The sequence below is a fragment of the Strix uralensis genome, chromosome 4 (assembly GCF_047716275.1).
Source record: "Strix uralensis isolate ZFMK-TIS-50842 chromosome 4, bStrUra1, whole genome shotgun sequence".
Taxonomy (NCBI): Eukaryota; Metazoa; Chordata; class Aves; order Strigiformes; family Strigidae; genus Strix; species Strix uralensis.
The window spans coordinates 13,505,604-13,531,370 of NC_133975.1; the positions used below are offsets into that span (position 1 = coordinate 13,505,604).

Consider the following 25,767-nt stretch of genomic DNA (forward strand, 5'->3'; position numbering starts at 1 on the left):
AGATTTTTGGAGCCACTTTATCTCTGTTAACAAAGCAGCAGGAACCAAGATGTCTAGAAAGGGTCTGGAAAGGTCACAAATTTGATTCATGTGCAAGCAGCAGACATCAACTTACTGACACTGGGAAGAGAAGCTGCGATAGTAATTAAAGTAGGATAAAAGGAGAAACAATGGGGAAGAAGGAAAATAAGGAACTCTGATTTTGTTCAACAAAAAGGTTAGCTTTAGTTTTAGCAAGAGAAAGGTTAGCTTTCCCATACATGAATTAGCGTTTCAAACTTGTAATTAAGGAATATAAAATTGCGCAACACAAGCTGGGTGCAACTCTTCAGCTGAAAATGAAAAAAATTCCCTCCTGACATAGATACAACTGTTGAGTATGTGAAAGAGCAAAAGAAAATGTAAGATGCAACTTGTAACTACCCAGACAATACCTCTGGGCTGGCCACACAATTAAATTATTTTGTTGGTCAAATATTTCTTCTCAAGAACAGAGTGAGCTCATAGTAAGAAAAACTTGGGTATTTTTGGCTGGAAAGGATTTTTGCTCTTGATCATTACTTAACCTAAGCCTACAATTACCTAAAAGAAAACTCTGAGCTTAACCCATAGTTACCATTAGGCCTCCTTACAGTACTACTGATGGAAATTTTGCATCCATGTTTTATTTCTTTTTGTGTCTATGCTGACAAGAGAACATTTTAACTTCCAGACAATTAAGCCTTTCTACAAACCTTTCTTTGCTGAAGTTGACATCCAATAATTCAACTTCAGATTCTTCTACTTGGAAGTAACTATATTGAAAAGACACTTCAAATCTTCCTCTTCAAAATTTTAAAATAAGTTTGAATCAAAATCAGTAATATCTCATTACTCAAACTTTATGCACATTTTAACATATTATATGTAAATCAGGTAAGCCAAAAACCTAAGGTAAAGAGGTTTTAAAGTCACATGAGTGTACATATGCATATATTTCTAAAGGTATGCAAGATGACACCATAATGCCTGAAGACAGTTAATTTTTCACAGAATCACAGAATGATTGAGGTTCGAAGGGAACTCTGGAGGTCATCATGTCCAACTCCCCCTACTCAAGCTGGGCCACCTACAGGAGGCTGTCCAGGACCACATCCAGATGGCTTTTGACTATTTCCAAGGATGGAGGAGACTCCACAACCTTTCTGGGCAACCTGTGCCACTGCCAGGGCACTGGGCCACTAGGTCAGTAAAAAAGCTTTTTCTTATGCTCAGATGGAACCTCCAGTGTTTCTGCAAAACTGTATTTTCTAGAGAGCTATACAATTACAAACATTTAAATTATACTATCACATGACAAATAGTTGGTTATCAGCTGCCAGCTACAAATCCTGTAATTTTATATATCCACATACCTCTTCAAGCTCTCCTGAAGAAACGGGATTATCCTCGTACGTGGGGAAATGGCACCCTGCTTTACAACTGCAAAACCTGCTAGTTTCCTCACGCGGTTCCACTATTCTGCAGTTTACTTTAGAGCTCTCCATCGCCCGCCCATCTAGAGATTCTTTCATACTGCATTCTAAACAGGGATCTTGGTTTCCTACTGGCAACATCCCAGCCGACTCTTCTTGGGAATCCAATGATGTTTGTGCACTCTTCTCCATTCCAGACTTTTTTAATCTGGGAAGGAATTTTCCAGATTCAAGCTCTGATTTTCCATAATAATGCCCTTCTTTTTCTGCATCTTCTTCCAGAGGTTTGAGATCTGCTTGTGGATCCTCAAATACATCTACTTGAGAAGGGACAGCAATACCTCCCTCATCTTTTTCTGACTCAAATTCTGACTCACTTCCACCACCTGGAGAAAGTTCAGATGCAGAAATTGGGCGAAAGTGAGTCCTTGGAGAAATCCGTATAGCCCTGTACTGCGTTCGATCAACACCACATATCCTGGGGTGTAAAACCTCACTGTCTGAATCAGAGCACAGAATTGATTTAGGTTTAAAACTAGGGCTGAAAGATGCAATTCCTTCTGGCTCAAAAGAACACTCTACATGAAGAACTTGTGAAAATGGATTGTTCAGGTCAAAGGAAGAGAATGAGTATTCAAGCCCTGGTTCTTCAACTTGAAAGTTACCACAAGCTCCCAGTAAGTCTTCATGGAAGATAAAAGAAAAACCCTTATTTAATCCGTTATCTCCACTCTTTGATTGCTCATTCTGTTCAAATGATACAAATGGCCTCCATAATTGCCTATGACCAGGGGCAAAGCTATTACCTGGAGTCATAAAAACATCTGTACCAGCTATTGTCACTACATCAGAAGCTGCACATTGTAATAAGCTCCCTTTTGAGTGACTAGGTGGCACCACTGCCCATTCTCCATCACTGTTAAATGTTTTGAGCTCCCCATACACACCACCAAGTATAAATGAGTTTTCTTTATCCTGGTTAACATCCCAAGGTTTTGATGGTGTAGTGTAGTCACCACCATCTACTTTTGATAGATCATTTGAGACAAAGGCTCTCTTCTCTAAGTTCTCCTTCTGACCTTCCCAAAGATGATACTCTGATCTCTGCACTGCTTTATTGGGCTCCTGGAGGGTTTCAACTTTTGCTTCTGTATCCAAACAGCAGCAATAGTTATTTACATCAGTTGAAAACAATTCATCTTCTATTCCTTCTATTTCTACCATTGCTGCAGAATTTCTGTCTGTCATATTTGTCCAAATATCTTTAATAACCCCTGAGCTGTAGCCATCTCCATGTGGACTGCTTTCACTACACCCTTGTGTAGTTTCATAGTCTTTACTTTCTGCTTTTTGTTCTAGCTGAATACCACAGACAGATTCTAGCTTAGATTTTTTTTTGAAAATCAAAGTGGGCATTTCTCCTAAAGTTCTAGCTTGTTGCTGGCAGGTTTCTTCTGGCAAAAAATCTAGAATTTCTTCATCTACATAACTCGAAGACACTCTAGGAACTACATAATTAATATCTTCTGCATTAAATTGCGTGGATTCTTCATATGGAATATTTAAAGTCTCATTGTCTGAACGTGTTTCTTCCGAGTGTGACCATGGACTACAGGTTCTTGTTGAAAGATTGGAACAGTGTTCATTTTCATCAAAGGCACTATTTTTGGTCCATATTAGCAATCTAGACTGTGTTTTCCCAAGAATATTAGCAGTGCTACTAGAATCTGCATTTTCATTTCCCAAGTTGAGTGTTTCAAAAGAAAATGGTAAAACAGAGTTACTGCATTGCACTTCAAACACTGAAAAACAAGAGTTTATACCAGACCCTTCATTAATATCTGAAAAGAGCTCTTGATTGCCAGCAAGCATGTGTGAGTTAAGCATTGTGCTGTCTAAGATGGGGGAGAATCTGATCGGAGAATCTCCTCCAAAACTTTCCCCATCTGCATCACCAGAACTAGAAGATGAACAGCACTCCCAAAATTGAGCTAAATTACTAAGGTCTTGCAAGAACCACCCTTCAGCACCAACAGAGCTGGTCGAATCTGTCCATATTGCACTTTCCCCTTGCAACTCCATTCCATCTAACACTATGCAACATTCTGCCTCAAAATCAGTTTTTTCTTTACTCTTTTGTCGAATCATATTTAAAATCCGACTCTCCCCTTGCATCTTATCTGAGGCACCAGGATCCAACATGGATTGATCAATATCCACTTCATAGAAGTGTGTTAGTTCTGAGAGATGAACATCATCTAAATATTTGTCGTCCTCTGGTTGAGAACATATTGAGGTCCCAGCGAGGTCAATATCCTCATTTAGAACTGCAGGCATTTCTACAAAGTGACCATCGATGAAAGTACCTGCTGCGAGGTATGTTTTATGAATATTATTGTTGCTAATACAAAGACCATGCACTGATTCAGACAACTCTTCTACAGCCTCTGATGTTACGCCACGTATATCTTCTCTGTTGCGGTATGTAGTCTCCAGCTTGCTTTTTCTGCTAAGAGGAACAAAGTACTCTGTAATCGGTTCAGTATACCACAAGGGTTCTTCTTTATATTCCTTCTCATTTCTGCTGTCTAAATACAAATCTTTTCCATCACTACCGCCAGCTTCTTTTCTTCCAATTTCTTTTAATGGCCTTTTACCTCTTTTGCACAGCTGTTTGATGGACCCGCTGCTACTGCTGCTACTGCTTCCGCTGTGGACTTTTCTATCGGCCTTTTCACCAGGTTTCACTGAAAGCCTGCTTTGCCCATTCCGCCCTTTTTTATTTCGAACCTCTCTTGTTTTGTGTCTTACTTTAATACATTTCATTGATGCCTTGTATTCACCTTGATTACCACTAGAACTTGAGCCAGCCTCACTGGATCCAGATGACCAGGAGCGAGGACGCATCTTTCCCTCAGACTTATGTCGGACTTGCTTTTTGTACAAAACGGGCTTTTCTTCAACAGTGTTGTTACTAAACTTGTTTTCTTTCTCATTTTTACTTTTCTTTTGCTGGGTTCTTTCCTGTACAGTGGCAGATACTTTATTACTTCTATCTTTAGTTACTTCACTTTCACTATTGCAGTCCTTTGGAGAAGATGTATCTGTGCTAGTTGGTGGAGCAGTGGATGAAGATGAGGAGCTAGAGTAAGAGCATACTTTGGATTTATTCCATACAGTCATAATTTCCTGCAGGCAAACTGGCTTTTCAGAAAGAGGAGGAAATGCTTCATAGTACCTAAAAGGAAAACAAAAAGGTGACATTGAGATCGTAGGACTTCAGACAGGCATTAAGATTAGAAATTATTACTAAAAACACATCAAAACAGTACCAATCTAACTGCCAAAAAATCTAGTTTGTTCTACATATGCACATTCACTCATTGCACTGGTTATTTGAATGATAACAAAAGGGGAGATTAAGATAAGCTTTAAAAGTGATTATATTAATATAGGTTTAAAAATATACTGCCAAGTAAAACAATCCCATTTTTAGGGACTACTAAACTTCACTGTAGACAGAAATTGTGGATGCTTAGAACAGTGGAAGGCTGACTCCAGATTGATTAGATAATGTAGCAATTCACTGCAGTCTTCTTAAACATGTTTGATTTAAAGTATAAATGAGGAAGTCCTGAATTCCAGTCAGTTCAGTCCCGAATTTTGTTTTTTTTAATACTCCTTTGTGAAATAAGACACTAGCTGTCAAGTTCTACATAGTTTCATCGTTCAGTTATTAAAAAAAAACTATTGCAAAACAAGATTAATTCTTGAATGGTTCAAGATGCTTAACTTTGTGCAACAGGGACAAAATTAAAATACAGTTTTCTGCAACATTTAAAGTAGTATATGTTTGACAGTAAAGACATTTATACTGAATCACAGATATTTCAATGAAAACGTATTAAAAAACATTCGGAAGTCAGTTACGTTAAATGCACATTAGCACAATCAGTTCCCTGAAGAAGTATCATCCATTTAGCGACACTTCTACTACACTGTTGCTACCAATTAAGAGATACAGTCTCTTTTTTTTACCATTCTCCAAGAGAATGATAAAACTCCTGGGTACTTCAGTAACACTGGACACAGGTACTTGGTAGCTAGTAGACCACTTTGGTTATAAAGAGTTTAAAGGTTATAAAAGAGTTTCAGTTTCCCGTTTCTGCAACAGAAGACAAAGAATTCTGAACAAGATAGGACAAGGGGTAATGGTTTTAAAACTAAAAGAGGGTAGATTTAGACTAGACATAACAAAGAAATTTTTTTACAATGAGGGCGGGTGAAACACTGGAACGGGTTGCCCAGAGAGATGGTAGATGCCCCATCCCTGGAAACATTCAAGGCCAGGTTGGACGGGGCTCTGAGCAACCTGATCTAGTTAAAGATGTCCCTGCCCATGGCAGGGGGGTTGGACTAGATGAATGTTCAAGGTCCCTTCCAACCCAAACCATTCTATGAACCCAGGAAACTGATTCTGTCCCTGAAGGTCTAACGTGTCAATTAATGCTGTTTTAAAGGCTTTTGGTCTTAAGGAAACTAAAATACAGTATGTTTTGAGTTCTGCATATAGTCAAAAGAAAGCAGTAAGGACTTTGCCAGAAATTAAACTAGCCCATGACACCAAATGCTCATTCTTAAATATGTATGAGTAACAAAATAAGACAGCGGGCAAAAAATTTATTTCTTAATTTCCACAAAACTTCAGATTCCCCACAAAGTTAACTTCACTGTGTTAAAATATGGAAGTAAAAGGAGAAAAGACAAAAGCATCTTAGATAATAATAACAATAATAATAATAATAATTTAAAAAGCATACATTTCTACTTGATCCTTTGCTGTGGGAGATAAATCAGTCTCAGGAGACAAAGAGCCTTCTAACTTTTTGTGAATCTTCTCCTCTGTTTTGGAAGAAAATTCCAAATGCTTAACAGAAAAATTCAAAAAGCCAGTGAATTTAATAACAGTATTTAACAAAAAGCACCAGGATGTATAGCTGTAATAGTAGCAAATTTCCATAGAGCACTGTAAATAAGAGAACAATTTATAGTCTGATTATTATACATAAAGATTCAAGTTTTCCACAGTTGTCTTGTTAAGCCCTGCAAATTTCACCAAAGATGACTAGCTAGCAGCTGCATGCAACTTCATGGTTAGCAGTGCTCCCACTAGGAGACTTCCTATTGAATTTTTAGTTATTTCATATCCAAATCCTTCTCTCTTCCTGCATTGCTACATATGAAAAAAGATTTTTTTTAAAAAAAAATCAATTATTTAACTAAATATTCTTACAAATGGTTGCATCGAACTTCTCATGTGTATCACTAAAGGAAATACCCCTGCAGGAGTTGTTGTGCTTTGGGTGGATGTAAAGGCATATTTCCTGTGTGAGAGGTGGCTCTAAATATTTCTAATTCTTTATTTTAAAATCTGTAGAACACAAAAAAAATGCTGTGAGATACACACTAATTTTACTTTTTTTTTTTTGTTGTTCAAAATAAATGGTCAGCATCACCTTGGCTCAGTAAGAAAATGTCACAGCATAACACTGAAATACTAAGAGCTGCCTAGTAATTACTGTTTAGAAACAGAAAAACGGAATGGTAACTGCTAAAATCATGCTCTGAGCAGGTAAATATCCCTTATTTATTGCTATTTATACTACATGATAAGCATATTAACTTTACTGTAAGTGTCAAAGGCTGCTGCTATGCACCTGAACAAACATTTATGTGCAATGAACTTTCACTGGAGACACCACAATCTTATATTACGCTCCCTGCTCTAAGTCTGACAACATGAAGTCCCCATTATCATCCCCTAAAGCCCAGAAATTTTAGGCACACCTCTCTGTGATGGCTACTTGGATGCTTTTTACAGGAATAGTTAGCATATAACAATTTTAAGGCCAATCTACTCTTTGCAAGTATCAATACACAAAAGGAACAGAACCAAGCTTACTTTATTTTTTTTCTTTTGGTGGAGAGGGCAGATGCTGAATATGTAATATTGACTAAAAAAGCAGACATAGCTGGATATGAACAGTTACAGGTTTTCATGATGAAAACTTCATTTGTGAATGACTATTTCTTAGGTAAACAAAACATACTAGCACAGAATTGCTTAAACAACTATTTGAATGAAATTATTCAAACGTATTTTAAAATTGCATGGCCTATATTAAAAGCTACTTAATTAACAGCCTGTTCCCCACCTCCAGGTCTCAGATTGTTACACAGTAGATAAATACAATATATGGCCTCAGAAGTTTAAAGATTTATTCCTCACCTTGCTTACTCTGAAGGTCTTTCAGTCTGGAGCAAAGCTCCTCCACTAACGTTTCAATCCCAGAGCTCTGCATAACAACAAAAGCACAGGGGGAAAAAGGAGAAAAAAAAGAAGAAAGAAAATATAACTTACTAAAACAAATATTCATTTTATAGAAAGACATCAATACTGTAAGCATATCTTAGCAGACATGTATTTTTCTTTTTGCATGGTAGCTACACATTAAAAAGCAACAAATACTACTATTAGGTATAAATCCATTCCTCTAAATACATTAGAGGTCAAAACGACTCCACAAAACACATAGATACACTCACACAGAGATTTCAAACTACAAGTTACATTGTTGCATTATTGTATATCCAAGGTTTTGCAAACCCTGTCACACATACTGCACTGTATCACTTAGGATTTAGCCAAGAGTCTCAGGATAAAAGTTCAAGAATCAACTGATCACTAAGATGCATTTAAAAAAGCTAAGCCTGACCCTTTTGGTTGCACAATTTATACCTGTGAGAAAGGGACTGTTAAAAGGATACAGAAACTCAGGAGTGAAGGTGAAAACATAGGAAGCATGAAAACATACAGGTATAGGTGGCAGAGATGGAAAGGAAGAGGAAACGCTTCCACAGTATCTTCATGCAAAACTTATCCCATAGTATTGCCAGTTTACAATGCTCAGTTTTTTCTTTTTAAATATTGTGTTGTTTGCTCAGGAGAGCAGAGGGAAAAATAAACACCTTACTCATCTTCTCTAGAATCCTCTATTTTCCTCCTTTATTTCTCCACATAAACCTTCCATACACTCAAGCTTCCTCTTAAATCCCATTTTTGTGTTATTCCCACATGCTTCTGCTTTTACTATCTGCCTAGACTTGCAAGCACCAGAACAGCAAAATACTGAAAAATAAACACACACACACGATACAATATACTACCAACTGTCCCACAGGAGAAAACCCCGTGCTATTCTAATGGAAAGTTGAATTCCAGCCAGTGAAATACTAAATACCAACCTACAGCCTGAAATGACCATTCCTGTTGGAAGGAAAACTACATGAGGTGGCTACTGCATAAATATTTGTGTTCTTAGTATTTCAATGCTCAGGGATCACGCTTGGAAATTACACTTTGTACTTTCCATAACTGCAAACAGAAGGCTGGAATCACAGTGAAACACAGCAATCCAAAACCAGTGAGGAGGCTGCAAGTCCCCTGCACATTTCCATACAGCTGGGAATGGTAACAAGGGAGAACTGGGCAGCTTCTTGTATCCTATGCAGTTTCCTCAATAACAACTCTGGCATCTTGTCCCCATCATGCTTGCAGATGCTGAGACTTATACAAACCTCCTACAAAATCATCTCACCTTCTGAGTTTGACATGATCATGTGTGCACGTAGTCATGGAATACGCATTCTCTCCAAACATAACGCAGATGAAATATCAAGTTACAGAAACGCATAAAAAACGAGTTTGATTTGCTGTGTCACCATGGTGGTATAAAGATTTTGTTTTTCCAAAATCTAAGAGTTTCTCCTCTCTGCTGATTATTGGCTAGAAATTGCTGAGAAATGTGACTATATGTTGCTAAAGCACAAGAAAAATTATGTAAAAGGGAATACTAATTTATACAGTGAAACTAGCTTGTTTAATTCTGTCAGAAACACACACTTGAAAAATCATATACTGAAGCAACGACTTATATGCTAACTTCTAAATTTTAATTATTTGCAGTCAAGTGAGAAAGCAATTTTCTATTCCTAACTGCATTGCTGCACTGAAGTGCTAAATATAAACCTTTATGCCACATACTTAACGGAGAATGACTTAGCAATATTAAACTTTAGAAGGCATCTTCTGTATCAGTAAATTTACCAACATGAATTGAATTGTTTAGAAAGAACCAAGCAGCACAGTAATATGGACAAACCTAAGTAGTTATAATAATCATCACTTTATGCCTATACCACTCCTGACTCCCCCCTCGTCCCCCCAAAAGGGCAACAGAGGAGGAGCTGGCCTTGTTTATGCCTAGCTCTCTGAACTGTCTAATCAAAAGGACACCTGTAGCAAATACTCAGATCTAAGGAATACGGATTCACTTCCTTAATCATAACATCACGTTAAAAAAAAAAAAAACAAACAACAAAATCAATCCCCAAAACCAGCAACAATATGCTCACCATTACACCGAAGAAGTGAAAACTTTTGGAATCAAACGCTTCATTTCCTCCTGTACCATGAAACTAATACTTGCATCAGCTGACATGCTCCACGCTGTCCTGCATAGCACACTGATGTAGCTAGCGGTAGCTTTTTTTAAAAAAAAAAAAAAAAAAAAAAAAGGGGGGGGGGGGACGGGGGGGACACAGGACGGGGACAGAGGGACGGGACGGGACATGAAGCCACTGTGCAGAATGCCAAGTCCCTAGAGACCACTTGCTCAACCTCTTACTGCAATATATAAAAACAAGCTGCAGACTTAATGTAACGAATGTCTCAGCAATTCTTTCGTATATGACAGTGTTGTTTTCTGACTGCAAGATTTAATTACTGTATTTTTTCATTGTTTAGGTTAATGCATTGTAGTTGCAGCAGCCTTGCTGTCAGAAGGTAAGATATTCCAGGCACTGGCTTGGTTCAATACAACACAATCAGTTAAACAAAATCAGGTGATCTGCCTGAACCGCTTTGCTTATGTTCATATTTAAAGACAGTCCCCAAATAATACAAATACTGGAGTACTTTAAGACCATTTTTCAACATGGAAGTCTTAGTGCCTAATTACAATTGCTTTTGTAATTCCAGCAGGAAAGGCTTAAATCTCACGATTATCTCTACGATTACTTAAACTACTGGCCCAGATTTCTACTAACCTTCTTCTCTCATTCAAATTACAAAGGGCAGCACGTCATTTTTTTAATTCATATTTTTCATTTTGCATAACAAAACTTCCTCCACACCAAACACATTCTATTCTGTTCTACTGTTTCCAACATATTTCTATTTCCTTCCCCTGCTTTAACTTACATCCAGTTCCATAAAAAGTTGTTCTTTTTGGCTTTTCATCAGCTGATTGAAGCAAGGGAAGGATTACATAAAGGACAGGTGTTACGTTACTGGCATAGGAGCGACCGCGCTAACAGATAAATTAAGCTTCTGAACTCAGTCAGCATGAACAAGAACAATCTGACTGCTGGAGTTACAGGACGCTAAGTCTTCCCTACTGACCAACATGACTCTACTCAGAGCCAAACTAATGTAGTTCTGCATAACAACAAATGAGAGGAATTTAAAAAAAACAAAGCTCACACACATTTTTATATATACAGCTATGTAAAAGTTTGTTGGTGTTTTGTTTGGGATTTTTGGGTGGGGTTTTTTCTTTAATACACTTGCACATATATATATATAATGTCAAATCTTAAATCAAAGTTCTTTTTAACATGCTCTACTTTGGACGTACAGCAGTGAGAGATAACAAATGGTAACTCATTAGCTTAAAGCAACTCAACAGCTTTTCTAGGTACATTCACACCCCTATATAGCTGCAGAAAATGTTCCCAGAAGATATCAAATATGTAAATTTAGTTACTTCTGAAATATTTTTAGAAAGTTAAAATAGTCAGTTTAATTGTGAACCATGGAAACAAAATAGTATTATGTACACCATATCAAACTCTCTAAAAACTGTCGCCTATTTTAACAGTGGGCACTGGCTTCTATGTTCTGAGAGGTTTTAGTGAGAAGCTGTGAAACATCAGCTCCTCTCAGATTCTTGACAAATCACTTTAATCTTTGTTGACATTCATCTCTGCTAACAGGTTACTTCTGAATGTTGCAAACAAGCACTGGGCAGTCAACATCCAGGAGATTTAACAAGTCTTTCCTGAATTTGACCACAAATGTTCCTGCACCACTATTATGTCACATAGTTGTTCTATGGAACTGAGGATAGCATTGGTCAGCAAAACTTTTTGTTTTCACCAAGCTTTCACCCTTTTCCATCACCCAGTCATGTCTAGTTACGGCTCTCGTACTTCCATCCAAAAAAATGCAACACAAATGTATACTTTGTTCTGCAGATCTGTACATACGCAACAGATAAAAATTCTGGGGAAAAAAAAAAAAAAGGAAAACCAAGCTCTGATAGCCACTCTTTAGAATGAGATTTCCACATCTGATGTACCATAAACATACACAGAAACTGAAAAATTCCACTGATTAAAGGGGGGTTTCGGTTTGGGTTCGGTTTTTGGGGGTTTCTTATTTTTTTTTGCTTCTAGCCTAACATAAGTTAATAGCTTCCTCCAGAAGCTTTGAACTGTGTAGTGTAAAAATATTTACTAAATATAGCTTGTTACTTCACACCTGTAAGGTATGAGGAAAGTTCCTTGTTCCTCTTTAAGCTTTTTGCAAAGACAAAAGCATTACACTTCATCTTACTTTAACAATTAAAATAATCACTCACTTGCTTTTAGGTTTTTGAGAGCTTTCTAGCTTACACTTTTAAAATAAATCCTCATTTCACTTTCCCAGACACACAGAACCATTAGGTTGGAAAGGACCTCTGGAGATCATCTAGTCCAAACCCCTGCTGAAGCAGGATCAACTAGAGCAGAATACAGATGCTTCTTTCACAGAATACAAGTTCAAACAATCTAGAAATTAAAGTAAATCAATATATTCATGGATTCGAATCATTCTTTTAACGGGTCATGAGACTCTCCAGACAGAGATGGTACTCTGACTGTAGTGTACCAGGACTGTTTTCTTGGCATGTAGCCTGTCACCAAGAGCAGGATTAGGTAGCTGTTCTATATGAATCAGCTGCTAAGCCACATGAACTGAATAAGGCATAAAATGTGATTCATTGCAACCACACATCTATTTCTATATTTTGTAGGATGATGAGAGCTAGATAAAAGTCTAGGTTTTCATTTTCTAACATTCTGATACAGTATAATTCATCTGATTACAAGTACTCTCAAAAGAGGTGCTCAAAACTAAAAAAAATCCCTAACCCAAAGATCAGCACTGCATAAATAAATGAATAAATAAATAAATCCACCAAAACAGCAGCCCCGAGATCAGCACTATATAGATAAATGAATAAATAAATAAATCCACCAAAACAGCAGCCTCCCTGGGGTGCTCAATCCAGGTAGAGTTGAAAGGAATAAAACAAGGTTCCAGTTTGCATTATGGGATCTTCCTCCAGCATAGTAAGGTGGATGACACTAAGAAACATTTCATAGTATGTATTTGTTCAACAACTTTTTGATCCTTCAGTACTGAGAACACAATTAGATCTTTATTTTTCACTTGAATACATAATGATTTACAACAAAGACACTGGACCAGTCAGAAAAACAAATTCTATTTATTAAGTTCTCTTCTGGGGCTCGTGAACACTCAATTCAACAGATGTGTGACCTTAGAACATCAAGTTTTCAAGCAGACAAACTGACAATATCACAAAAAAATTCAAGCAATCTCAAGCAATACAAGAGCAATCGCTCTCCAACAAGGAGATCAAAATACTTTCTTGCAAGTCTCTTAGCCCTGTCTTCTGTATTAAAACAGCATTAGGAAAGGTAAATCACGTATCTAGGTACATGCTCAGATTTCAGAGCTGTAATTCACCACTTCACACTGCACATTCTAAAACAGAGAGATATTAGCACATGTTATTTACTAATTCTAGATAAAAGAGGTCAACTACCAGCTCAAATTAACTTAAAATTAACACGCTATCCCTAAATGTAGGTTACTAGAGCAGCTAATCAGACTTCTGTTATTTAAAACTCTGTTCTTGTAGCTCTCTCCCATAGCAGACTACACTGAGATAAGTCATCCACCCAAGAAAGGTAACTCCTCTCTAGAAACTATTCTTCTTTATTATTATGTATTGCTTATGAACAATCATGCTGACTTCAAAGCCAGAGAAGACTTACTATCCTTGTAAGCAGTGCTGCTGTAAGATTTCACTTAACCACAGTACTTCGGCTTGCAGATGCTGGAATGTTCTTATTTATATTATCAGTGAAATGGGAGAAACTTTTTAAAGTGTGTTCCCACCAATTATGCAGAAGTTATTTTCTGCATCAAATGAAATGCAGAAAGGACACTTGAAATTTCCTCAGTAGGTACTCTGCCATACTCATTGAAGTTTGCTTGTGCGTATGATAAAAATTCATAATGGACCTCAAATCAAATTTTTGGTGAAAATTATTGTTCTACATTAAGGAAAATTATTATCTAATAACATTGTTCTGTGACGAAACACAATGCATTATTCAGGATAGGTCTGTAACCAACTTCTCTGGCATTTTCATGGCCATGCTTGTGTATCTGAAAGATTGTGCCACCTTCTCTAAGATGTGCATATGCAAACTTTCTTTCTGTCTCAGACTTATCAGAGAAGCTGCTGCCAAGAGAATTACCTTGCCCCATTTTGCTCCCATGCTCATTGGGAGTGCATGCAAGATGAAATAACTTTCAGTCATACTGAACACTTACTTTCAGCCTCCAAAACAAAATTGTCTATGGGAATAAATACAAGAAATACAAGATAAGTATTAATTTACTTTTGCTAGCTTGATGTAAAATGAGTAAAAAAATGCCCAAAAAAGTACTATGAAGCAACTTCTGTGTAGACTAAGCTCCCACAAAGAACTTCTCCAGTTCAATATATACTTTTTCTGTATCAGGAAAAACCATACAAAAATTGGAATAAATTAAACTTCTGTCAACTTCCATTAAACTTACTGTTATACTGATGGTAGCAGCTTCAGTAACCTGACAAACCAGGTACTATGAATATCTATTTAAATGCCAAAGTCATAAGGAAAAAAGAATTGATTTACTGTAAATATTTTATTCTGTGATGGTTACCTTGGCAAGACAAACTCACCTCAATTTTCTATATGGTATCTGAAGCTATAAAACACAGGCTAATACAGTTTGCAAAATTCAATACCACACAGCTTACTTAGTATGAGTGGAAAAAGGAAAAAACTTTAGAAGCCAATGGATTTGATAATACAGAGCCAATACAAATTCTCTTAAAACATACAAATTAAATTATCATAAAAAAAACACAGACTTGTTGGAAATAATAAAACTCTATGCTGCCTTCTCACAAAAGAAGCTGAGTGACATCAGTCCTACCTTCATTTTAGTTTTCAAAACATACATCCTGTCTAAAATTCTTCTCAGGTCCTGAAAAATTTCAAATTTGTTTCCTAAATATTGATGTACGTTCTGGAAACAGCTAGTATATCCCTTTCCAGAAGGCCAACTGGATACAACCCAGAAGAAAAGATAACATTCACTAGTTTTGGGCATTTTTTGGCATTTCCTGTAAAAAATCCTGAACAATCCTCCTCAGACACACAGACATGCTTACTACTGAGGCAGACAGGATATATGCCCCAAGAAGCATTACAGTAGTTTTGGAACCTTAACTTCATTTTTTTGTTTTAATAAATTTGGACTTTTCAACAGCAACTTCAGCATTTCATCTTTCTGATCTGTTAAGATGGCTTTTACACAGTGTGCTTCATTCTTGTGCTGTCCTTTACATTAACAGTATTCATCCTAGCACTTTGTTACCCTCCTTACAGGGCTTTATGACTTTCACTTATTTTTAAAAAGAAGTTAAAAGAATATTGGGCACTTGGTTTGAGGGTTTGTTTTGGTTTGGTTTTTTACACATCTCTTGTTCATGTAACTTCTAGTTATATAAAGATGCGTAAGTTAAATCACTAAATCACTTAACAAACCACCTAATGTTTACCAGCTGATTCCCTAATACCCCAGCATAGTGGTCAGAGTCTATTACCAAATTAATATTGGTTTACATCAGAGAAGCAGAGAACAGCAGAAATAGATCAGTGATTAAAATGAATTTTAAATAATCTAGTTAACTTGGCATCCTACAGAGGAAGAAACGAAACATAGTCCTTGCGCTACAGGCTCCACAAGTCTTTTTGCCTCAGTTCTTGCACATCACTATTGCCAAGTGCAAAACAGATTATGCAATAGTGCCTTGGTCTAACAGGCACACAGATACCATCATCTCTGGAGACTACAATAGCTGGCCACCAATAAAAACATGCTCAGACATGGAATCATGACCAACTGATTAATTTGGCCTGATTAGGAGCCTAATTCTTCAAATGAGGTTTATGTATAACTGCATAGAAAGCTTGACAGTTCTGCACTTAAGAGTAAGAAAGATGACAAACGCTAAATTTGCAACAGAATCTTATTTCAGACACATCTCAAATTTGTTCTGAAAGCAAGGTACATTTGAGAATAAGATTACCATTTCAAATTTTTAACAACACTGTTCACTAGAGCCACACTTGTTCCTCTAAGTGCTCCCATACAATAACACAGCTATCAGAAGGGTCATATTCCCCCTCATAATTCAATGTAAGCAAAGCCAATGCTCCAAATAATAGCATGCCCACACCTGACTACATTTCAAAGAAATCACTGTTATGATGTTTCACCAATTGTTTCAGTGTTACCCCCAAGCAGTAAATTCTTAGAACAGTAGGATGGAAGGCACTGTTTGCTTTTGTCAAGTATCTTAGAGCAGTGCTCTTTCAAAATTCATTATGGAATCTATCAACCAAGACTAATTCTTACTTTAACGTGTTGTACACTGTTTCACATGGCAGTTAGCAGATTTTGAGAGCCTGGTTAGTTCAGAAATGGACCACATTGCCCCATTAGGACATGCCTTGAGAGATGAGGAGCATTAGACACTAGCACTGTCTCGGTATGTGCTGTGGAACAGCTTAGGTGAAGTGGCCGTCTATAGGCAGAGAAGGAAAGAGTCTGGGACATCTGGCTTCATCAGTGCTGAAAGTAAGATACATATGAAGTAGACTCCTTTGCTCATTCTTAAAATGTCCACATACAGTTCAGCAGAATAAAGATACACCGGTTGCTTTAACTGAAACTCTAGCACCATCTTGGGGTGGAATTCCACATGTAATACTACAAGTGTTCAGTGGATGAACTATATTATATAGGAACTGCAATAACACAGCTGAAAATCTGCTTACTCTATTGAGCAATGAAACTTTTAGCAGAAAACTACTCAAGTAAAAGTTAATTAAGCTTGAATTTATGATCAAATGGACAGGCAATACGAGTAATTTCAATATTATTACTAGAAAATATACCTACTGAAAAGCCTTACACATATCAGTCTTATCAAGTAACCTCTAGTTCCAATCTTGCTGAGACAGTATCCACCTTTCAAAAACACAAACACAGGTGAATTTCTAAACTCATACTTTTTTACTAAACTTCTGAGTCTCAAAAATACTGCTTTCTGTGTTGTTACTGACAAGTTTGATTATTCAAAACGAAAATAATTTACAGACTTTCAGAATTAGGAGGCTTAAAAAAAAGCATCAGCACAGAAATCACACATGAACAGACTGACCTTCTCAGTTTTAGGTGTACCAGACAGGAATTAAAAAAACAACAACAAAACTAACAAAAGAAAGTTTTAATGCTGACAGAAACAGCTGTTTTAACTTAAAATTTCAGGCAGTAATTTCAAAATAAATTTTATTTTCCTCAAAGGACTTTTACATAAATACTGCACAGTCTTAAACAGGTGGAGTTTTTACCCAACATTTCATTAGAATGGATACCCCTACTTTGCCAGTTAATGGCAAACCAACATTTTAAGATTTTTTCTACAATTCAGCAGGATAAGAATTAAGATAAAGTCTCTACTCAAGGTCAATATTAACAATTCTTCAGCATGTCTTTGAACTGCTATTTATACTCTATTCAAGTGTTTTCGAAAAAACTTCAGAACTGCAGTAAGAATAGCAATTGATTGCTACATTAAAGCACTTGTCTTAAAAGTTCTTCTCACCATCATTCTGTCTTCATTTTCTGGCAAGTTGCAACATACTTATCTTTTCTCTGCTTCTGACTGCATCAAGAGCATCTGCAGCCAAAGATTCATATGAATATAGACAATCTGAGACATCAAAATGCTTGTCACAAAAAACACTGCCCTCAAAACATACGTACATTAACAATTTGCGTTCTTGTATATACCAGATAGTATCTGTCAAAATCAGACTTCCTCTCACAAAAGCACTTCGTCCACAACATGCTTTGCCACTGCAAGACACAGTTGACACACAGCAGTCACAAGACTGCAGCTTCTCTGACTTGTCACATTCCATAACTTAGGAAGCGTTTTAGAAACACCAAACTGTAGTCTTTTTGAAGTCAAACGTTGGTTTTCTCCACCATAAAACTGGAACTAGAATCTTGGATTTCTGTTTCAGACTAGTGTTTTACAACATTACTCTTTTTAATGAGACAAAAAAAACTAATTCAAACCAAATTAAACTACCAAATAAAGTAACCCCTAAGAATGAATACTATATAATGAAAATCCACAAAAGATAAGATTTCAAAATATTTATTTCACTCATTAAATGAAAGACTGACAAAACAGTGTTTACTGTTATCAAGTCAATTTTCACTTAATCTATTTTATGACTTCCTCTGCCCATCAAGCATCTTTTTGAAGTGATCACCCAATTTTAGGGCCTTTGATTACTGGTAGAGAGGGAGGAGATAGACTGTGCAATTTCTCAACACATTGCTGGTTTAAGTAATGAAACATAAACATCACAATCATGGTACCTGAATCTCTGTCATTTCCTATAAGAGTTAGAAAAGTTATTATTAACCCTCAATACCTTTTCATCCTCTGCACATTTTTCCCCCTAAAATAGATTAGGCTGCAAAATCCTAAAGTCTTCATTTAATCGTCTCCCTAGTTTTTTCTTTTGTTTGTGTGTGTATACACACACGTGTGTGCATATACTCTCTCTACAGACACACACAGGGTAAACATTCTAACCATTTCACTTAAATACAGTTTTATTTAAATACATTAAGACTTCTTTCAATTATTCCCAATAATGGGGCTACCTCAACCTTGCCTGCTTTGCTCCAATGATAAGGTGGAAAGTAGGGGTTAGGCTGGAAGAGCAAGTGTTCCATATATGTGTGAGGATATTGGTATTTCTGTATCCACCTACTTTGAAAAAAGGATCACAGAAAGACAGCAAAACTATAAGCAAGCTCCAGAACTGCCCACATGGACTACTGCCAGACCCACTGCAAGAAGAAAAAAACCTGTGAGAACAAAGCTGCTAGTTGACATATTTATGAAGATCCTAATGAACACATCTACCTATTTGACCAAAAAAAAATCTCTACAGGTAAACATTTTCAGATGATTCAGAAAGCAATTTTAAAAAATTCAAGTGGCATTGGAAAAAAAGTATTTATTCGTATCTCAACAGTTTTTATAAGTGCTCCTCACTCACACACCACTAATCAATTTTGGCTACAGTTGACAGAGTATTTTTGTCTTTTTGTAGAGATGAAATCATGAACATTGCATGGAGCAGCTTGAATGCCTTAGCAGAAATAGTATTTTAACATTATGTTTCACAGTCCAAAAACTAATGATTATTCCCATCAGATCAGCTCATAAACATAAGTGCAGAAACCAGCCAACATAAGAAATGTGTTTGAAAAGAAGAAAGAAAACATACCTTACAAGTAACTTTAAAATATCACTAGCATCAAAGTAGGATCACCCTTCCCACCCAAAACTCCAGGGTAAAAAAAAAAAAATTAAAAAAAAAAAATCTGTGTTTCTCTCTTATGCAATACCCATGGTAAACTACCTACAGAACAGCTTTATGTAACAACTTTTTTTTTTTTAAAGGTTCCACCCTGTATTTGAAAATACATTAAAAAAATTATGTCCTACAATTTCATTAAGGACAACAAATGTGCAAGCTTAGTTGTCTGAGCATGCAACAGAAGTCAAAATAGCCCTGAAATAACACAAGTCTACAGGTTGTAGATTATAGGTTAATGTTGAAGAATAAAAATCTGACGTGGCAGGAATCAAAGTAGGAAGTTACTTGTTTAACCTTTCAGATCACACATATTTTTATTCTTTCAAAACTCTAGTTAAAGGGTTTTTTCCCTTCTGTTTTAGATTATATGAACTTTCAAGTGTTGGCAGACCAGGGATTATTACTAAATTGACCTCCTTCCTTTTTCTTTTCAACTAGATTTCTCTACATAATATAAATTTAGCTCTAAGTGATGCTCTTTGATTTTCAGCTATGTGAAGATGCATAAAGAGAGGAATTTCATCAGTATTCCTGTGGTCTATGTATAAGACTACTACTTCTTCTTGTTCATAAAATGAGTATACAAAAATTGTCATGTCCTCAAGAAAGACATTACTTCTTGCAATTATTCCTTCATATTTGCTTCATATTTAAATTAACTTTTAGGGTAGTCAGAGTGCCAGCCTCAATATTCTGTAACTATGAGAGCAAAGCAAATTACGAACAAAATTATATTTTGCATCACTTTGTTAGGATAATAAGTAATGGGAAAACGGTAATTCAGAAATCTCCCAATTAGTCAATTAGCACTTTAGTAACTGAACAAATGCTCAAGTAGCTTCACGAATGGTAAACCAGTATAGGAAGGCAATGCTGCTAAAGGTGGTGGTGGGACCACACAGATCAACCCCACTTCCTTCATTATTCTTGGCCACATACCTTCCTCACTCTTGCTGGCACAAGTGTCTGTGCTACAAATCTGACCAGGAAACCTCTCTGGGTTAACATTTCCTCCACCCCAATCAGGTTAATCTCAGGAAACTGATTCACTTTCCCAATCCTGTTCTCCACACAACCACACAAATGCTTGTGCAAGCACAAACTGTGACTAGGAAGCTGTATGGAGCAATAACGCAACCAGGCTGCATAGGCAGCGTAGAGTTTCTTCTTGCAGTAGTGACAGATCAGAGTATTTGTAGTTCTGTAAACTAAAAGATAGACTTTCTCATTTCTGCTGGCTGAAAAATCTCCCTGAAGAGCTTTCACTGACCTGTGCTACAGATTATTTTTTCTTTTTAAACATTTGCTTTAATAGTCTTTCTCCATTCTTCCTTTAGCTACATCGTATCTGCTGCCTCTGGTATCTTCCTTCAACCTGTTGACTTCACCTCTCCTCACCTTCTCCAGTCAGTGCACTTCAACTCCAACTCCACTCAGTGATGTAATCTGGAAAGTGAACATTTGCTACTATACATTGCATTTTATTCAGCAATTCTGGATTACACATACAGCACACACAAAGCAAGATGGCTTTCCGCCCAAATATTCCATTCCTTGCTGCTTGCACACCACACAAAGTAAATACAGAATTTTAAGAAATACCTTTATGCAAAGCTTTGTGGTAATTTCAACACAAACTGGTGCATTGCAACTGTCCCTGACAAGAATAGGTGAGGGCTTACAGAAAGGAAAGCATGATAGTACAGAATCTTTTGTGAAATCCTCCTGCCATACACAGATTTCATAATTTCCTAAAGAAAAATAAAGAACTCTCAGAGAACTCTGGTCGAACTTGCATTTTAAGAAGCCACAAATTAAAAGATAAACATCACAAGCTAAATATATTTAACACAAAGAAGGGCATAAAGTCTTAAGAATCTATTAAATAGTCCAAACTTACTTCATCAGAAGCAGAGCGAAGACACTGGACAGCAGCCTGTTTTTTCATTTCCTCTAGTGTTAGATCAGAGCACTTTTTCTTACTCTTTCCCCATTTCTTGTAAGCTCCCTTTTCCCAGCCCAGGAAGATGTCATTCTCCTAAAATCAAAATAAAGAAATTACATTATTTAAAATACATTAATATTCCAGTACTATAGCAGAACAGGACTACAAATAACATACTGTTCAAAATAAAACCAACCTCATCCTATCTACTAAAAACTACTTTTTGCCAAATGAAAGACTAGTTTGATTACAGAAAACTTGCGCTCACTATTCAGAATAGCACATATATTTTTTCACAGGACGGAGGCTACTCACACTTCACTGCAATATTTTCCAATTGCAAAGCATATCCATAAAGTTCATTTTATGGCCAACTTAAGGTTGAGTGTGTTACTGTAATTTACACAAAATATGTTAGAGATTTTCACTGATCTCTGAAATAATAAGGATGAAAAGCAAGTAGTCCAGAGTTAGGATCAAACTTAAGAGAAAGCTAAACAAACCAAAAGAAGAAAATGCAATGATAGATCCCAAAGCCTCACAGTCTCACAATGAACACGATTATGACTAGAGATAGCAGTGCCTATCTTAAAATGAAACTGAATTTATTTCAGAAGAAAATTAAACACTGGGAGGGAGGGACGGGAGGGACAGGGGCACACGGGGTTGGGTTCCCATACATATAAGAACAATAAAATCAAAGAACAATGTTCCTGTATTATGTGTAATGATCTGAAGACATGTAAGCCTCTGTTTGATATCACTTTACAGAATTTACAAAATTTATTATCAGATTTGATGATAATGAATCACATGATGCTTTTCAACATACCTGTTTCAACCTTTTCAACATATCCATCACCACTTCTAATGAAATCCAGGCTAAGCCCTACAGTCATTTAAAACAAATCGCAGTTCCTCATGGCTTCAAAATGAAGTAAAAACAAGTTGTCAGTGAAACTAGTTGTGTCTGTGCAATCAAAGAATAAGATGGGAAAAAAAGGGGGTGGAGAGGGACCAATCATCTCCAGAAGTAGCCACTGAAATGGCTGCTGTCCATGGTTTTACATGACTGAGTCCTTCAGGAAAGAGTAGAGCAATTTATTGGACTTATTTCTTAAAGTCTTATTTGATCACCAAAACTGAAGAAATGGATTTAGTTCTGAACAAACAAAAGGCTACCAGTCACTCTGTTTTTCCTTATACTTGTGCAAGATGCCAGTGATTCACTTAGAACAAGAAATTTGAACAGGCTACTGTTCTTAGAAGGTCTAACAGAAAGAAATAATAGGGGAAAAAAAGAAAATAATATCAGAAAATAGGTTCAATAGACTGTGCACATATACATTCCATTTTTAAAAAATAAGTTCATCAGTCTTTTCCAAAATTGTAGTTTATATATTTCTTTATATACAATGAGTCTGTACAGCACTCCAACTCCTCCCAAAATTCACATGAAAGTATACAAACTGTTGAGACCCAGGCACACCAGCAAATGTGCCCTGGGTTAACCTAATTTATTCTGCTTTTAGGTGAAAAGTTGTTTAAGGCAACATCTACACTAGGAAAACGTCACCAAAATGCTATATGTTAAAGTACTTTGTTTTATCTATACCAACAAAGCTTTCCTTTGTACTGGTACATTAAAGCTAACCTCTGCAAAAGCAGCTTTACTAGCCATACATGCTTGCAGTCAGCAGAGCAGTAAGAACCTTCATGCTTACAGAAATTTATAAAGCTCTTTGCTCAGTTCTCCACAGACATAATCTGAAAGATAATCTAATACTTGTCTACAAAACTTTGGTACTTTTCAATTTTTAAAAATTTAATCCTTGCAACAAATACCCAGTTTTTTAAACGGGGGTAGGGAGGCTAAATGGAATTCTCTCTCAGGCCCACACCCCAGAGCTGCATGTATCACAGTCTCACCCCTCCTTCCACAGTAAGCATATTGTTTGTGCACTCTGGAAACAACTCATCATGTAGGATGCAGCAACTGAGGACAGAGCTCCAGTAGAATCCTCTCCTTTCTACCTCTTTATACAATATACAGAAAATTTGTTTCTGAACATATGGTTTTCAGTCACACCTGGCTGCCAGGGCTTCACACCGCCATTTTAGGTTTTATAGGAAAAAGCCCGTTGAAAACTTGGAGGTTTGAAATTTTTTTCCTGGACAAACTTGCTGTTTTTTTAGCCTCAGATTTTATAAGATTAGCAAACACCATGGATTACAGCTATTCCACACAAAATTTTGAAACTTTAAAACCCTCATTCTGTTTTTATGACAACTAAATTGATTTAAAAAAAAAAAAAAAAAAAAAAGAAAAATAGACAATCCTGTAGTTTCAAATGGTTTAAATTAATCTCTTGCTTTTTCCCCCTGCTTTTTTTTTTTGTCTTTGTATCCGGTGGTCAGGAGCCCATTAGTAGGTTTACTCCTTAGACTGGAAAATATTAAGTCCATGACAAACAGGAAAGAAAACAGTTCAACAAAACATTCTGTATGCATGAAGGCAAGTAAACTAGTTACTTCACATGGAAAGAATCACTAAGGACTTCTGTACTCTTCAGCCACTAGATGCCTTTGTCTACCTTTGTTTCCTAACAGAACTAGAGATTATATGATAATGCTTATTTTAATGCAAGAGCTCTACCATAACTTTGAATTTTCACAATTCTATTTAGTGGTCACTGAATATTTCATGAAAGCAACGCCACCCCAAACTTATAGATCTAAAAAGCATGCATACACACAGAATTAAAACTGAGATTTGGCTCACAAGATTCTATTTAAAACACACTACCACTACTTAAATTTTTATATTGATATTAAATAAATATCAACAGCAAGCTGAGGCCATCTGGATAGCGAAAAAAATTCAAGTTTGAATGTCTCAACTGCTATTTAAACATCTATTCTTCAGAGTCCTACTGTACCTACCTACTAAGTAACTAGATAATTCTATATTAAGAGATTTTTAATTGTAAAGTCACTGAAAGCACGAAGTTTCATGACGACTGAGCTGGGTTTGTGTGTGTGGTGGGGTTTTGGTAGTGAGGAAGGGGGGCTACAGCAGTGGCCCCCTGTAAGAAGCTTCTCAAAGCTCCCCGGCTCCCAGTCAGACCCACCCCTGGCCAAAGCCAAACCAATTAGTGATGGTGGCTGCACCTCTGCAGTAACGTATGTAAGAAGGGGAACCTGGTAGGAGGAGTTGGAGTTGTGAGGAGCAGTTGTGAAGGAAACACCTCTGCAAACACCGAGGTCAGTGGGAGAAAGGAGGAGGAGGGGGGGAGGTACACTGTAGCAGAGACCCCCCCTGCAGCCTGTGGTGAGAGGACAGGCTGTGCCCCTGCAGCCCATGGAGGCCACTGGTGGAGCAGATGCCCCCCTGCAGCCTGTGGAGGACCCCACGCCGGAGCAGGTGGCTGTGCCTGAAGAAGGCCGGGACTCTGAGGGAAGCTCATGCTGGAGCAGTTCAGCACTGGGAGGACTGCAACATGCAGGAGGGACCCATGCTGGAGCAGCCTCAGAAGAGTTTGCAGCCCATGGGAATGAGTCATGTCAGAGAAAGTTCGTGGAGGACTGTCTCCCTTGAGAAGGGCCCCACGCTGGAGCACAAGGAGTCCTCCCCTTGAGGAGGAAGGAGCATGAGACTGACTGCAACCCCCCACCCACTGCACCACTGGTGGGGAGGAGGTAGAGAAATCGGGAGCAAAACTGAGCCGGGAAGAAGGGAGGGGTGGGGGGGAAATGTTTTTAAGAGGTGGTTATACTTCTCACTGTCCTACTCCATTAAGTGGTGGTGGTGTTAGTGTTTGAATTAAACTGATGTTCTTTTTCTTTTCCTAAGGAGTCCGTCTTTTGCCCATGACCATAATGGGCAAGTCATCCCTCCCTGTCCTTATCTTGATTCCTGAGCCTTTTGCTTTATCTTCACCTTCCATCTCTGAGAGAGAAGGGGTGAGCAAGTGGCTGCCTGGTACTCAGTTTCTCTCTGGGATCAAACCATAACACAAGAATAACTTAAGAATCATAAATGTGGATAAAAAAAAGTTGGTGAAGTATCTGTATTCTTTATGCTAATGCTACCTCAAGAAATCCTGGAGTGCATAATTCAATCCTAAATTCATATACAGGTACAAATTTTATAAAGAGATTTCTGAACTGTTTCTCCTGCTCAACTACACAAAAGCAGCAATTCCACCACTTCCCTTCCCACTACCAAGAAATTGGAGAATCAAAAGAAAAGCAAGTTTGGTAGTGGTTTCTCTTACCTTAATTTATTAGAAAGGTAGCAGAGAAGTATATACTGTGAGTAGGAGAACAAACATGACACCTTGTGATAACACTGAAAAT

The 25,767-nt window shown here is 37.1% G+C and overlaps 1 protein-coding gene and 1 long non-coding RNA gene across 7 annotated transcripts in view; one reads left to right on the forward strand and one right to left on the reverse strand.

Moving 5' to 3' along the window:
* LOC141942458 (uncharacterized) overlaps positions 1 to 20,909 on the forward strand; it is a 39,640-nt gene extending 18,731 nt beyond the window's left edge. Inside the window, exon 3 of the long non-coding RNA XR_012628628.1 lies at positions 20,801 to 20,909. This is a non-coding gene — a long non-coding RNA (uncharacterized LOC141942458). The remainder of the gene's footprint in view (positions 1 to 20,800) is intronic.
* KIAA0232 (KIAA0232 ortholog) overlaps positions 1 to 25,767 on the reverse strand; it is a 65,431-nt gene that overhangs the window by 10,433 nt on the left and 29,231 nt on the right. For all 6 annotated transcript variants that reach the window (XM_074865693.1, XM_074865696.1, XM_074865695.1 and 3 more), the window contains 4 exons: positions 21,364 to 21,501; positions 7,744 to 7,810; positions 6,275 to 6,356; positions 1,395 to 4,692 (listed from right to left, as the gene is read on the reverse strand). In XM_074865693.1, coding sequence (XP_074721794.1) covers positions 1,395 to 4,692; positions 6,275 to 6,356; positions 7,744 to 7,810; positions 21,364 to 21,501 — 3,585 coding nt within the window. The remainder of the gene's footprint in view (positions 1 to 1,394; positions 4,693 to 6,274; positions 6,357 to 7,743; positions 7,811 to 21,363; positions 21,502 to 25,767) is intronic.